Source organism: Equus asinus, chromosome X, assembly GCF_041296235.1.
Source record: "Equus asinus isolate D_3611 breed Donkey chromosome X, EquAss-T2T_v2, whole genome shotgun sequence".
NCBI classification, from domain to species: Eukaryota; Metazoa; Chordata; class Mammalia; order Perissodactyla; family Equidae; genus Equus; species Equus asinus.
The window spans coordinates 137,552,192-137,568,959 of NC_091820.1; the positions used below are offsets into that span (position 1 = coordinate 137,552,192).

The following is a 16,768-nucleotide window of genomic DNA, read 5'->3' on the forward strand; positions in this document are numbered from 1 at the left end:
GTGGAGCCTTCTTCCTTGCTCACACATACTGAACATTGAGAACCATTGCATTGGGCACATGAGCTATACAAAGTACTGGTCAATAAACTACTGTTGATTGTTGTAGCTCCTTGGGTAGCCATCCCAGGTGATTCAATTGAATAAAACACTAAAAGTAGATAAAATAATGCAGCAAATGGATTTTTTTCAACACACAAAAACATCATTCAGAAGATATCAAAACAAGCAAACAAAAAGAAGGAGCAGCTCTTCTAAATATCGGAACTATCAGCATAAACCATATGTTTTAAATTTGTATTTGTTCCTTTATTTCTAGAAAATACAAATACAGTTCCAAACCAAATATTTGGAGCCAGGCTTTTAGTTGTCTCATCCCTCCAAAGCATGAATTGCATTGGACTTGGAAGAAAGTAAACCCCCCAAAGTTTCTAATGCCCCGTGTTATATTCAAGCACTTCTTTCTGCTTTTTCAAGCAGGATCTCTTGGGCTTCTCTTTAATATAATTACTAAAAGGCTTCTTTATCTGGTTTTCTAAGCACCAACAGCCTGTAAACAAACCCATGTAAACAAGAAAGGTCACAACTAACACTGAGGATGGAGACACAAAATGAAAAAGGCAGATATAGAATGAACATACTGAATATTCTTTATGATGACCATAAAGCCACCAATAAAAGGGACTATTCTGTTCAAAATCCTTGCTTAGGATTATAATAAAAGATGCAATACATTTTTAGAGAACTTTATTCTCAAAGTTAAAATTAAAAAGGCTTTAACATTTGAAGAGGTAAGGTTCATTTATTTAAAATTTCCATCTTATTTAGAGCATCTATCATAGCCCAGTGAAGTCAGTACATGAGGATTTAATGAAATAGAATTAGTGTGTTTTTCCAGAATGGGGTAAAGAACAAAAAGGGCCTCATGGGAAACCTTTCTAAGGACATATCAGTCCAGATCGGTAGCCCTCAGCCACAGAGATTACTGTTGAAAATGTGATAGAAGATGGAAAGACTCAAAGTACACTAAGATAATCAACCCTGCAAAAATAATTAGGAACAAGTCCTAATGCTTCCAAGAATAGGGGACAGTAGCCAAATGTAAAACAACAACAAAAAAGCCACTATCAAACAATAAAATATCCTGTGTAATACTGAAATATTTCAAGCCTAAGGGGGTCGAATGTGATGGGATTTTAAAGTCAAAAGAAGTTCAATATAGCTAAAGAACACAAGAGTTTGGTGACAGGAGGACTACGAAATAAGGCTGACAAGATGGGTAGAGGCTGGATCAAAATGGGCCTTATAAAATCATGTTAAAAAGTTTGGACTTTAATCCAGGGACAGTAGGAAGCCATTAAATGACTCTAAACAGGATAGATATTGTATTGTAGAAGAAACTCTAGCTACAGAGTGGAAGCCAGTTTTGTTGGGAGCAAGACTTCAGGAAGTAAGACCAGTTAGAGACTCTTGCAGTTGTCCAAGTGAAAGACAACACTGGATTAAACTAGGGTGGTAAGAGGAAAGTTAGGAAAAGTAAATGAATTCAAGGGGTGCGGGAGGTAGAAATGACAGATCTTGGTGATTGATTCAATCTGGAGAGCGAAGGGTAGAAAACTGGCAAAAATGATTCCAAGTTTCTGGCTTGAGCAATGGGCTGTATGGTGGTGTCGTTGATTGAAACAAAGAGAGATGGAAGAGGAGCATGTTATGTTTGCTTGTTGTTTGGTTTTTGTTGTTGTTTTTAAAGTGGAGGAGGGAGATGGAAATGATGAGACTACTTTGGACATGCTTAGTTTAAGGAGTTTACGGAACAGCCAAGTGGACCTGTCCAATAGATAGTTGGATTTAGAGGTCTGATTCTCAAGAGAAGTTAGGAACGGCAATTCAGACAAGAGTCGTTGGCATATATATAAGGTAACAATGTCACAGAGATGGATGAAATCACTTACAGTCTATATGGTAAGAAGAGCACCTAGAACAAAACAAAGAAAAACACCAACACCTGAGAAATGAACAAAGAAAGAGGAAGATTACCAAAGAGATTGCAAAAGATCTTCATATCACAAAGGCCTCTGATAGAGCTATGTAATATTGTGGAAAATATTCTAAAAAGCATAGCCATAAAACCGTGAGGAAAACCAATTATACTATTTACTATTGGTAATATGTCCAGATCTCTTTTCCCGGGCCAATGAAACCATCCCCCAGCTAATTCTGATTATTACCATTGACCTAAGGGAGCCACCTCACCCTAAAATGCCTGAGAGGTTATGTCTTCTACCAGTCAGCTCACAGGCAATGACTGATTGAGATGAGGCTACAAAAGCCCAGGCCCCTAGCCTCAAGGTGGGCCAAATCTGGAGTGCCATTCACACTCCAAATCTCCCCATGAGGTCAAATGGAGGCTACGCTTCAAGTAAAATCGCACCTTTGCTTTACTTCTTCCCCTTCCTCATCTCACTTCTCTTACTTCCTTACAAGATTCTCTGAGAGGACTCTCTCAAGAATCCATTTGCTTAGGAATCCTTGTCTCAGGCCCTGCTTCTAGAGAACCTAATCTAAGAACCAGGGAATTATGGTGTCTCTGAAGTCAAAGAAAGAATTATTCTTAAACGATACGTTTATATTTTATGCAATTTTTATATATATGTTTTATTTCATAATAAAAAGTAGTTAAGGAAGAAGAGAAAAGTCAACAATGTTGAATGTTGCTTCACGCTACTAAAGAAATTGAGTAACATAAGAACCAACAAGTGTGCATTTTAGCAACAGAGTCAACACTGGTCATCTTGGTTGCAGAAGTTGCCTTAGAGTCATGGGGTTGGAAGTCAGACAGCAGTGGTGGAAAAACAAGCAGTGGGTAAGTAGAGACAATAAAGAAAACTCCTTCTTCAAGAAGCATGACTGTGAAGAGAAGCAAAGATTTAAGGTACTAACTGGAGGGAACTTTTGTTTGGTTGTTTGTTTTGGTTTTTTTGCTGAGGAAGATTCACCCTCAGCTAACATCTATGCCAGTCTTCCTCTATTTTGTATGTGGCTGCTGATGAGTGGTGTAGGTCTGCATCTGGGAACCCAACCCAGGCAGCTGAAGCAGAGTGCACCAAACTTAACCACTAGGCCTCGGAGCTGGCCCCTGGAAGGAATATTTTTAAATTTATGCTGAGGGGCTGGTCCCGTGGCTAAGTGGTTAAGTTCGCACGCTCCACTGTAGGCAGCCCAGTGTTTCATTGGTTCAAATCCTGGGCACAGACATGGCACTGCTTGTTGAGCTACGCTGAGGTGGCATCCCACATGCCACAACTAGAAGGACCCACAACAAAGAATATATGACTATGTACTGGGGGGCTTTGGGGAGAAAAAGGAAAAAAATAAAATCTTTAAATTTAAGTTGAGAGATTCTTAATCACATTTAAGTGCTAATGGGACAGAACCAATAAAGAGACACATTGAAGATCCAAGGGATAAAAGAGAAAATTGAGAGCAAATGGCTGGAGAGAACTGCTTTTAAAATGCTAAGAGGGAATTCAAACACGGGCTAGAGAGTTGCCCAAGAAGAACTTTGAGATCTCTTTCTACCTTAAGAGTCTGAGCTGATGATGTTTTTCCAAATACAGTGCAATGTCTGAATATCAGGGACCAGAGTACTTGAGTTCATCTGGGAAAAAAATCAAAAGTTTTGGTCTAAGGCAAGAATTTATCACAGCCTTCTTTTGTTCTAGGAGTTAAAGGCTCTTACCCGCCAATATCCTGCTTCACAAAGTCCCCAGGTTCTTGTCGTCTTGATTCCCCTTGGCCAGTTGTTCCAGGGAGAATATTAATCAGGAAGAGAAGACCAAGGCTGATCATGCAGAAGTGACTCATTTGTGTGATTATCATCTTCTTAGGCACCAACTTGCAGAGACCTGTGAGATCCCTGTTCAGGGAAAGAGGAAGGGGAAAGGAGTAGAAGACAAAGGGACGGGGGAAGAAGAGGTTTTAAAAAAAGATTTTATTCAACACTATTAGAGTCATTTTACTTCCCTGGTATCCAGTTACTAAATGCCTAATGTGACAGTCCCCTTTCCCTAATTCATCAATGCCACCGAAATTCACCCCAAGCATATCCCTCACTTGAATGTACCAGAGCACATCTAAGAAAGGGCAGTGTAAAGAGTGTAAAGGGCAGTGTTAAGGGCAGTGTACCATAGCCCATCTAAGAAAGGGCAGTGTAAAGAAGTCTTAGGTTACAGTTCCAGCTCTTTGTCTGTCTTCCCATGACTAGATGAGTCACAGCACTTCTCTCAGCCTCAGTTACCTCGTATAATCCAAGAGCTTAAAATAATCTCTCATGTCTTCATTTTACTTCCCCCCAATCCCATTTGATTTGTACCATCACAAATGCCTTTGCCATAATTAACTGTGTAATATTGTAGACAATCGTAGAATATTAAGACCTGGAGCCTCTTTATAGCATTTTTGGGATTGATTCTCATCTTGATACAGTTGAGCAATTTTCCAAAAGATCAAGGGCCTGGGGTAGATGAACTGTTTCCCCTGAATCAGGTTGAGAAAATGCTGAATGATGAGACACCATGGCTCTTGAATAGGAATGCAATGTTTCTCCACAAAGAGAGTTGAGGACAAAGCCGCCCCATATAGGGGCCACAACATAAAAAATAAATCCAAGCCTTAGCTCCCGGTACAGAAGTCCCTAACAGGTCAGCAAATTACGCCGATAGGATTATGTTATTTAGAGTTGCCTATATGCAAGGTTGTTTTATGAACTCTGGACTGGTGGAGGTTTACCCAAGAAATGGGGTTAAGAAAACAGTGTAAAGTGGCACTTGCTTGCTATCTCTAAACCTTATGGCTTCTTTGAATCTGAAACATTGACCACTTGAAGGAGACCTAACTCTGAGCCAACCCCATACTCTTTTTCAGCCATGTCAGTGTTTTAACTTTCTGAAGGAATGGAAAGATGTGAAACTTTTTTCTAAGGAAGGTTTATGCAAGAGACTAATATGTAAAACAGATACAGGCTGGAGAGCTATTCTGGTTGATGAGAAGATGAAGAACAAGTCTTTCTAAACTGATCTCATCCCCAAAAAATCAGCCACTAGGATTGTCTTCTTGAATCTGTGTGATGGGAAAACAGCTATTTTGAGTTGCTGCCCAGGCATTACAGTATGAGAACCCTGCTCACACCCAGAGTCTGGACATTTAGATAAGGACTGGAGCTTAGGATTTCCACCACAAGTTCCTGCTTTGCTTTTCCTGGGGCACCTTTTAAAATAACCACTTATAGTTAAGCCTGTGAAAAGTTAGTGACCTCTGCCCCAACCACATTACAAGTAATAGGTGCTGGCTACGCTGCTCTCTATCTCCTGCTTGCTCATGACCTGGCATGGAGAACTGCCCTTCCCCCAGCTCATTGCACCCCTCTGCCCCATTGTGGGATCTGTGAGTGATAAATCTCGTGACTTTGCTTCCTTTGCGTGGGTGTATTGAAACTGTGCCTTCAATCAAAGTGACCCTGGGGTTTTCACTTCCCTAAAGTTGGAACTTGGAGGCTGAGGGAAGTACCTGCCAGGCCTGTGTGGGTGGCTTGTGCATCCTCATTCAGCAGGTCGTAATCAGCATATTCTTAATGTAATACATCAGCTACAGGAGCCCCAACACAATCTGATACAGGCATAGAAAACTATGATAATGAAGAAGATGGACTTCTGACATGAAGCATTGTCCGCATTATAGATAGAAATAGATGTATTATTAGCCTGCATCATAAAAAGTTGCCAATATTTGACAATTTTTGTTTCACAAAAACAGCAATGTCTTATGATCAGTCTAATGCTGTGACATTCATGATTCATGAGCTGTAAGTCGATGGTCATTTTACAGAAATGAACAGAAACAGTACAGTTCAGAAAACCATAGCGTATGAATAAGAAAATATGGTTCATGAGCAAACAACTCTGGGGCAAGGGAAACATCCATAGTATGAGCGGTAACCATGATATATGCTCAAACATCCACAGTGCTTTAGCAGACTGTAATGTTGTGTGATCACATAACAAAGATTAATGCTCAGATAATCATGATACGCGACTGACAATTACTCTATAGGAACAAAGAGACTTGGTATAGGATGTGAAGTCCAAATTGCAGAAACAATCCATGGAATACAAGACAGAACCACAATGGATACTCAGAAAACATGAGTGCATGAGTAACAATTCTGGGTATAGAAGATGGCCATGCTGCATGAGCAAAGAGACCCACAGTATGTGTTCAACTATGCTATTCTAGTATATAATTATGGGTTATGTTCAAGTGATCATGGTAAACAAGCAGGAAACCTTCACATTAAGAGTAGATGCCAATGACACAGAAGCAAATGCCCATGATTTGGAAGGAGAAAACTATGGTATACAGTATGATACATAAGAAGACAGTAATATTATATGAACACATGACTAAAGCACATGTTCAAATAACCATTATGCGTGAGAAGACAGCCATCATACATAGAAGAGGTTGGATATAATTTGTGCCCTCCAACTACTATAACACTTTGTTAGCAAATATCATTATTATAACACATGTTAAGACATTTATAGTATAAAACCTCTGACCATGGTATATATCAGAAAACCATAATGCCTGAGCCTAATAATCACTGAACAAGAAAAGAGGGCTTGGTATACACTCCATTAAGACATTGTACCTGATCAAATGCATGCCACTGGACTATTGCACAACAATGTGAATATATTTAACTCTAATAAACTATACAGTTAAAAAACAGTTTTTAATGTGTTTTTTAACCACAATTAAATTTTTAATTAAAAAAAATACCACTAGAGCAGGTAGCCTTAGCAAGTTCCCAACAGCACCCAACCCTGGTATATGTACAGAGTAATATAACACATTAGCATATATTAGCATTAAATGAACATACATCCATGGTACATGCTCAGATGATCATCAAACAAGTGCAGACAAAGACTGTAGGAGAGCAGATGCCCAAAATTCTTCTTATGACAAACTTGGTGAATTTTCAAGTGACCATAGTGCATAAATTGAAAACCATGACACTTGAACAAAGAGCCTTCAAACATGATAAAGTATCCATGTAGCTGGAGATAACTATGGTATATGCTTAGACAACCATGATACATGCGAAGAGATATTTGGTATATTAGTCCTTAACCGTGATGTGTGCACACACACTGTATGTATCATGGCAACCATGATACAGGAATTAAGCAACATGGTTTAAGAGCAGATGGCCATGCTAGGGGAGTAGAACACCATGATGCAGGAACAGAAGGCTGTGGTGCAAGAGTAGGCAGACATGCTCAAATGTTTTTCACTGGAGCAGAGAGGTGAGATATAGATGTAAGTGGCCACAGTGAAGAACTGATATCTTTCGAGTACCGATGACTGTGGTGAATAAGTAGCTGTCTATAACATATGAACAAACGGATATAGTACACCCATCCATGGTGAATAAACTGGAAATTACAGCAAAGGAACATCATATAATGACATGGATCTTCAAACAACTATGCTGCATGAGCAGAATTTAAACAAAGACTAGTTTTAAAGTTAGTATGAAGAAGCCAGACCACATTGTAAACATAGGCAACCATGGTGTATGCTCATATAAGGACAGCACACAGATAAACTCTAATGACATATGAGCTTACAACCAATGAACATATTCAGATAACCATGGGCACAATAGCAAATGCCTGTGGTAGGAGCAGATGGCCATAAAATATGAGGAGACAGCCCTTGTGCAGGTTCAGATAATCTTGGTGTTACAATGGATTATCCATGGTGTATGAGCACACAATCACGACATATGCTCAAGCCACCATAATATGTGATTGTGCAGCCAAAATAGCAAATGGTTACTCAACCAATTCACTCCACTTAAAAGCTAAAAGACAATACAAGGAACAAAAAATAGGGAAATAAGCTGATGACTTACATATTAATATCTCCATCCCAGATCTCTCCTGCAACCCGTATCTGCACTTAGATGTCTGAGAAGCATCTTAAACTTAACATGTTCAAATCTGAGGTTCAGATTTCCACCTCCACACACACACACTCACACACACACACACACACACACACAGACCTGGTCCTCCTGTAGTCTTTCTCATCTCACGTAATTGAACTCCACCCCTCCATTTGTTCTAAGTTTTTTTTTGTTTTTTTTTTTAAAGATTTTTTTTTTATTTTTTCTCTCCAAAGCCCCCTGGTACATAGTTGTATATTCTTTGTTGTGGGTCCTTCTAGTTGTGGCATGTGGGACGCTGCCTCAGCGTGGTTTGATGAGCAGTGCCATGTCCGCGCCCAGGATTCGAACCAACGAAACACTGGGCCGCCTGCAGCGGAGCGCGCGAACTTAACCACTCGGCCACGGGGCCAGCCCCATTTGTTCTAAGTTTTTATTCTTGACTCTTTTACTCTCATCACACATCCAATCCATCAGTAAGTCTCATTGGCATTCCATTCAAAAGTAAACATATACAGAATAAAACCACTGGTCATCATTTCTGCTGTTATGACTCTGGCTCAGCAGCTCTTGCTGAGACCCTTGTAAAACCCTCTTAAATTGGTCTTGCTGCTTCTTCCCTTGTTTCCTTACAGTCTGTTCTCTATACAGCAGACAACGTGAACTTTTAAAATGTTGAGTAAGATATGTCTCTCCTCTGCTCAAAACCCTCCAATCACTTCCCATTTCAAAAGGCTTATGAAGATCTACAAGGACCTACATGATCTAATCCCCCAACAGCTAGTTAACATCCTCTACTACCCTCTTCTCACTCACTCCACTTCAACCACTATGGCCTCCTTGCTGCTCATTGAATATGCCAGGCATGCTCCCGTTCTAGGGCCTCTGCACTTGTTATTGCGTCTACCTATAATATTCTTTCATCCAGTTTCCAGATAGGTTCTTCCTTCTCTCACTTCAGGTTTGTATTCAAATATCACCTTTCCCATTGAGGCCTTCCCTGACCACCCTATCTAAAATTTCAATCCTTCACACATCCCGGATAGTTCCTATGCAGATGCCTGCTCTATTTTTCCTCCTTTGTACTTCTAATATATATTTTATGTTTTTTGTTATTGTCTGTTTCCCAAGTAGAATATAAGCTCAATGGGGACAAGGAATTTGCTTGTTTTAATCACAGATATATGCCCAATGCATAGAAGAGTGCCTGATAAGTAATGTGGAGTTAATGAATAAATAAATGAATATTATTTTGAAAAAATCACATCCATAAATGAGGTAAGATAGTATAGGGGATAGAGTGTAGGATGGGCTTTGGAACCCACTAGATCAAGAGACTACTTAGAACTACCGAAAGCAAGTGTTAAGCTTTAAAGATCTCCTTCTTCAATGTAAAACAGGGATAATAATACTCATCCTCTAAGAATACTAAAGATTAAATAATATAACATATATAAAATGCCTGGCTAAAGACCTGCTACCACGATGAGTCTGCTGTTAGATCTTGCCCAAATACAAATTCATTTTATCATGAATATTTGCACACCTATTATGTACAAGGCGCTGATACAACACAGTCTCCTATTAGAATTCCTAAAACTTCTTTACCTCAGTGCCTAGAAACTACCAGATACTGACACTCTGTCTACAACTCCACTGCTTGGATGCTACGAGGCGCTATCTGCCAGAACTTTACCTGAACAGAGGCATCCCAAGTGCTGCCACCCAGATGCTACAAAGCCCATGCTGCCATTTCTTTGCCTCAATTTGTCACCAATTTCATTTGAGGCCATCTAATTCCACCCAGCCTCAAAGCACTGCCATTATTAAAGGTTTTGGAGTCAGAAAGATCTTAGTTCCAATTCTTGATATACCACATAGAAATCTGATATTGGGTGAGTGATTCGACTCAACATTCTCGTCTATAAAAGGTTGATAATGATAACACTGCCATATAGGAGTGTTACGAGAATTCAATGGTATAATTCATGTGTAGCATTAAGCATTACATTTGATATATAGTAATCTTTCGTCACTATAAGCTACAAGTCAATTCCTTGACCTCTTGCCCTCCGATGAGCCTCAGCTCCACCCTAATCAAGTCACTCATTTCAATGGTCATATCCTAAATCTTGTCATTACATAAACTCATGATCTCAAATAACTATCTGACCACATCTTTCCAACCTTTTTCATCCAGTACCTTCATACTGTCAACTCTTCTACCCTCCTTATCTCTAATCCCTTGATTTTACCACCTTTAAATTGCCCATCATCACCTTCATGTTCTTACTTCTTTTCTTATCCTACTTGGATTACATACTTCGTCCATAATTAAAATCATTATAATCATTCTCAGGTATGTGCCCTCAACACACTTGCCTCTCTCTTACTCTGTTGTAACTACCTAGAAAAACATAAGCCCTGGTTGAATCCATCTCTTTGCCTGCAAATGAGCAGCTAAATATAGCTGGAGAAAAATGTGTAATTATGCCTGACTAGTCTCTCTTTAAATTTCCCTCAACACACTTCAAATGTCCCATGATCCTCCTACATTCGCCAAACCAATTTACTCTCCCACTCTCTGAAACATCTACTTCTTTACTTTCTTTTTTCTCCTTAAATCTCCAATAACTCTTCTACCAGATCCTCAGCAGATGGCTGTGCTTCTTATTTTATCAGGAAAAATAAAACAATCAGAAGACCTCATCCTCCTGATATCTATGATACTAATCTACCTGAATCTCTGTCATACACTCTATCTTTCCCCTCGTTACCAGGGGTGTTTATGCTCCTATATAACACCATCCCTTCCATATGTGCCACTGATCCCATTCCCTGTCTCCTGCTCAAGGATTTTACTTTGGGGACTTTCTTATCTCCCCCACACTTGTAAGCTTTTTCCTCTCCACTGGTTCACTCCTTACAGAATTAAAAAAAAAGATGTAGCACCATCCATCATTAAGAAAAAGAAAGCCCTCCCTTGACCTGACATCCCTTCCAACTCTTTCCCAATTTCTCTTTCCCATTATAGTAACTCATGTCAATAATTTTCGGTATCACTGTCTCAACTTCCTCACTTCTCATTCTCTCATACCACTTACATCAATCATGTATTTTCACCTATCCCTCCACTGAAACCATTCTTCTTATTCATTCATTCAAAATTTATGGAGCACCGTCTATGTACCAGGCACTGTTCTAGGTGCTAGGAATACAACAGTGAACAAAACCACCCAAAAGGGAATCAGTGAAGAAAGAGAGGAACACTAGACCAAGCACTTGTCTCTCTTACATACCCCGTATTAAATCCCCCCATACCCAATCCACAGCTACACCTTAATTTCTCTCTTCTACACCCTATATTCAAACTACCAGCTTATCCAGTTCATTTCAGAACCGATTCGGACTCTAACCACTTCTTACCACCTCCGTTGCCCACAGGCTGGTCTAAACCATCATCTCTTGCCTGCATGACTGCAATGAATAGCCTCTTATCTCTCTGCTTCCTCTCCTGACCCTACAACCCATTCTCTGCACAGCAGCCAGAGTGAGTTGTTTTTAAATATGTCAGGTTTTATCACCCTATTCTCAAATTTTTCCAGTGGATTTTCATTGGATCCAAAGTATTTCCCACGACCTATAAGGATCTACTTAATTTGACCACCGGCTACCTCTGAATCTCACCTCTTTCTACTTTCCCTCTCCACTACTCATATCAAGTTATACTGATTTTCCTACTCTTCCTTGAAAACACCCAACATGCTCCTGCCTTGGGAGCTTTGCCCTTGTTCTTCCCTTTGTCATAAATGCTCTTCCTCCATACATCAGTTTGGCTCGCTCCCTCACTTTCTTTATGATTCTAGCCCTGTGTCACCACTTCAGAGAAACTTTCCCTCATCACTCTTACCTAAAACTGCACATTCCTTCCTCATTTCTCTCTATCCCTTTCCAGTTCCATTTTTCTTTCTTTTTTTTTTAAGATTGGCACCTGAGCTAACATCTGTTGCCAGTCTTTTCTCCTCCTCCTCCTCCTCCTCCTTCTTCTTCCTCTTCCTCTTCCCCTTCTTCCTCTTCCTCTTCTTCTTCTTCCTCTTCCTCCTCCATAAATCCCCCCAATACATAATTGTATATTCTAGTTGTAGGTCCCTCCAGCTCTGCTATGTGGGATGCCGCCCCAGCATGGCTTGATGAGTGGTGCTAAGTCCACGCCCAGGATCTGAACTGGTGAAACCCCGGGCCATGAAGCAGAGCACGCAAACCTAACCACTCAGCCATGGGGCCAGCCCCTCTATTTTTCCTGTAGGATGTACCACTACTGAAAATTACATTGTATATTTTGTCTATTTTCTATTTCCCCCACTAAATATAAGCTTCATTAGTACAGAGACTTTATCTCTATTTCTGGGCCATAGAACAGTGCCTGGCACATGGTAGCGACTCGATAAAATATTTGTTGAAAAAAAGAGTGAATGTTCTCCGGAGTTCATGCCCACACTACTCTACGCATCCTTTCCTTCCCAGAGATATATTCTCAAGACTATCTTGCCCTTCTAAAACCTTTCCCCCACGGCCTTTCAATCCTTCCTTTTATGGGAAACAAATATTCCCATGTCCTCAATCTCTTAACAGAAAATTCTCCCCTTCTCCTTGCCTTAAGTAAATTGGAGTTTATGTCAAAGACACTACTTCATTAACTTTCCTCTGAAGTGTAGCATGCACATATTTCCATACATTATGCAACTGAGAGACAGAATCAGAATTATCTCATCTCCTCAATACCACTTTGAAACTATTCCTCCTCTGTGTGCACACAACTCCTTGCCATTTGAGGTTCATGCCACCTATCTATATCACCCTCTGCCCTCATTAGTCTTACAATGATCTCCTTCTAGCCTCCCCACATTGATTCAAAAACAATGCTAAGCTCGCTTTTTATGTCCTTCCATCATCTTCAGCATTTCATTGTTGGTGTTGACAATGTATCTATCATAGTGTTTGTCCTGCACGATCCCTATGACCTTCTCTTCTATTTTACTTTAGTAATCTATGCCCTTAGCTACACTCTCTATCTTATGCATAATTGCTCCCACATCACAAATCTTATAGTATCTCTAATTTCTGTCTTTATTCTATTATTCTTCCAGTTTTTAAACTGTTACTTCTACTCCACTTGTTTTTTGAAATTAGTGTTCTTATCTATTGATCCTTCCATTGTCTCTTAGTCTCCTGGGCTTGCCTAGTGTTACTTCCTTTCATTTCAAGGCTGGACCCAATTGTAAATCACTTGAATTACTCTTTCACCAGCACCTTGCATATATGACCTTCTACTGTGTTTTCCCAGAAATTCTTCCTTGGATCTATCAACAAAAAAATCCATGTTCTCTTGGACACAACTTGGACAGAACTTGTTGAGTGATGCTGAAGAAAATTCCACAATCATGCAAATCAGCAGCACAAGAAATCTGTCTCCAATGCCAGCACCACTCAATGATTCTTTGATTTGTCATGAATGAGCTCTCTCCCCTACCCCTCTCAACTGTTCTAATCTTTTGTCATTCTTCTCCAGTTGCCTATTCAAGGAAATTTGCACCTTCTTTTAGTAAAAAGTCAAGATGATCAATAAAAACAAAACATCCATAGCAGACACTAAGAGTGCTTCATCCATATCTCCTTGGATCTCTTTATCACTTTCATGTACACCTACTCTGCTGTGCCTTCTCTTCCAACAAGCAGCTTCTTCATCTCTTTGTCTGAGGGCAGCCCTCAGGTTGCTGAAACCCACTTTTGCATGTGCAAATTGAGAATCACAAGTGCCTGGGAATTTAAGTCCCCAACCCAGGGCAGCCCTTAACCAGGATTGATAGGTGCAGAGGTACAAATACTGCAGCTCCCTGATGGGGACAACGCTGAGGTGTAACCCACACTGTCTCAAAGTATCAAGACTTTGCTTAGCCTCCTTCCCTTTCTTGCCCCACTTTTCACTCCTTTATTGGTATTTCCCAGAAACACTTCCTAATAAACCACTTTCACATGAATCCTAATCTCATAGTCTGCCTCTGTGGAAACCAATTTAAGACCAGTCTTGCCCCAATCTACAAAATTTATTCACTTTTATATTTACCCTTACTTACTTTCTCTTTCATTCACTTCAGAAATGAGGTTAACCTGTCCCCTTTAGGGATAACCCCTCAACCTAAGCCCCTGATCTCATCAAGTCCGTCCGCTCTATCAACTCTCCTACTCCTACTTGCCTGTATCTTAAATCCCTCCTTCTCTAATGACTCCTTTCTCTTAGACTATAAACATAGTCAAGTTTCTCCCAGATTAAAAAAAAATTCTATTGATATGCTCCTTTCTAGTTATCTTCTTTCCTTTCTTTGTCAATCAAGCTTCTTTAAAGAGTAATTTATAATTGTTAACCCCATCTTACCATCTAATCATTCTTTTATCAACTACCTTCTACCTTCTTCCCTGATCATTTTCACTGAAACTACTATGTCGGTGATCACCAATAATGTTGGTACTAAAAATATAACCTACACTTCAAAGCACCTATGCTTCCTTTCTTTTTTACTTTTCTTTTTTTTCTTTTGATAGCACTAACCACAACCTCCTCCCCTGAAATTCCTTGGACTCCATGTTACCATCCTAGTTATGCTACACATCTGCCCATTTGGGTGTTTTTTTGTTGTTTTTTTTTTTTTTGAGGAAGATTAGCCCTGAGCTAACTATTGCCAATCCTCCTCTTTTTGCTGAGGAAGACTGGCCCTGAGATAACATCCATGCCCATCTTCCTCTACTTTATACATGGGACGCCTACCACAGCATGGCCTGCCAAGCGTTACCATGTCTGCACCTGGATCCGAACCGGCAAACCCTGGGCCGCCGACAAGCAGAACGTGCGAACTTAACCACTGCGCCACCGGGCCAGCCCCTGCCCATTTCTACTCTATCACTTTTGTGGGCTTTTATATGGATACCTCTAAAATTTGGGGTTCTCTGGCTCTGGATTAATACAATTCAAGATATATCTCCTCTCAATTTCTCATTAAAAGACATAAGTAGCAACAGAAAATAGTGGGGGGACGGGGAGTGTCATTGTCTAAAGTAATGGAAAACAGGCAAAATCCAACATCTAAAAGAAAATTTCATTATATACATTGCTGTTAAGGATGAATTAAGAGAAACATTCTTGGACGATACAACACATGTTCTATCCTCTAAAACCGAATATATGGACCCAAAGACTGTGAGAAAAAAATAAACTAATGTCACATAAACACCATAACTTAGAAACCTAGGGGCTGAACTAGCCAAAAATGTATGTGGGCATTCCCTGATATAATGTATTTTATACTGTACCATTCTTTGAGGCATATACAAGTATAGATGCTATTCTTCTCCACCTTTATTATTAGCAGCAGGTCATAAAACTTCCTGCTTTCAGTAACAGTATTTTAGGATAAATAAAATAAAAACTTAGAAATAAAAGATAAATGAAAGAAATTGGGTTGTTGAGGTAAACGAACACACCACTTGGTTTGCAACAGATTAAGCTGACAAAAATGAAGACAAATTCGATCATAATTAATACAACTGATAAACAGAAGTTGACATTTTCTATCTAAATAAAATATACTACTACTTCTTATCAAGCACCATCTCAAGGAAAATTAAAGAGGTAAAATTATAAAACAAAACTTTATTTTTGAGGGGATGAACGCAGAGCTGGACAGATGGATAAATTCATAAATTGACATTCTTCGATGCTTTTATATTAAACAAAACAGAAAAAAAACTCAAGAAAAGAAGATAAAAACAATAACGCAAGTAAAAGTAAGAGAAAAAAACAGAGTTACAAAACCAAGTTGTGGTTTTGACCATATTCATACGGTAAGACAGGCGTAAACCAAAGCCTAGAATCTTCCAATGATGGGGAATCCAACCACATACAGACATATACACACTTACATGAGCTCAGATGCTCTGAGAGCTATAATTTCAGGGTATCAATGAATCAGAAGTAAGTCTGTACCGCTTCTCCAATCCCCAGGAGACTGCAGGAGAGTTACTTCAGTTTTAACTGATTGTGGAGAAATAAAGACAGAAAGAGACAGAAAGACTCCCCTCCACAAAGGTTTTAAACCACAGGCAGGCTTTTCTCTAAGGTTTGCAACCTAAATTCACGTTAATGTTGGTCCAAGAAACTTCAAGTCATAAATTTAGTTTAAAGTGGCTGCAAACTATGCCCAAGGTGACCTACAGAAGTAAACATAAATACTCTCTGGGAGACAATATCTTCACATTTGGCTTCGTGGACCCCTCCACAAAAAAATATTTTCAGAGGCATCAATCAGTATACAAAGATAACCAAGAACACAAGGAATCTTTAAGAAAGACAGAAACTTTACTTCTTACTTTAAGAAAGAAACAACAGAAAAAACTAGAAGCCAAACCCCACATACTTCAGAGATTGAATTATCAGACACAGATGATAAAAGAATCATGACCTCCACAAAAACAATCTTAAAATATCTGCAGAGAACAAGACATTATGAACAATAAACTAGGAGACTTGAAAAAGAATTAAATACAACTTCTGGAAATAAAGACTTTGGAAAGTAAAATGTGTGTCTTACTAGGACATGCACTAAATATAAATAGAAACAGATTATATGTCTTCAACACTAGAACAGAAGAAAAGAATAAAATAATTTAAGAAATATCAAAACAGACTACAGAGAACAACATACC

General features: G+C 39.4%; 1 protein-coding gene across 2 annotated transcripts in view; it reads right to left on the bottom strand.

Annotated features, from left to right (window-relative positions):
- The window catches only part of GABRA3 (gamma-aminobutyric acid type A receptor subunit alpha3), a 208,790-nt gene that overhangs the window by 127,248 nt on the left and 64,774 nt on the right, over positions 1–16,768 (bottom strand). For both annotated transcript variants that reach the window (XM_070502259.1, XM_070502258.1), the window contains exon 2: positions 3,737–3,913. In XM_070502259.1, coding sequence (XP_070358360.1) covers positions 3,737–3,876 — 140 coding nt within the window. In that variant the 5' untranslated portion in view covers positions 3,877–3,913. The remainder of the gene's footprint in view (positions 1–3,736; positions 3,914–16,768) is intronic.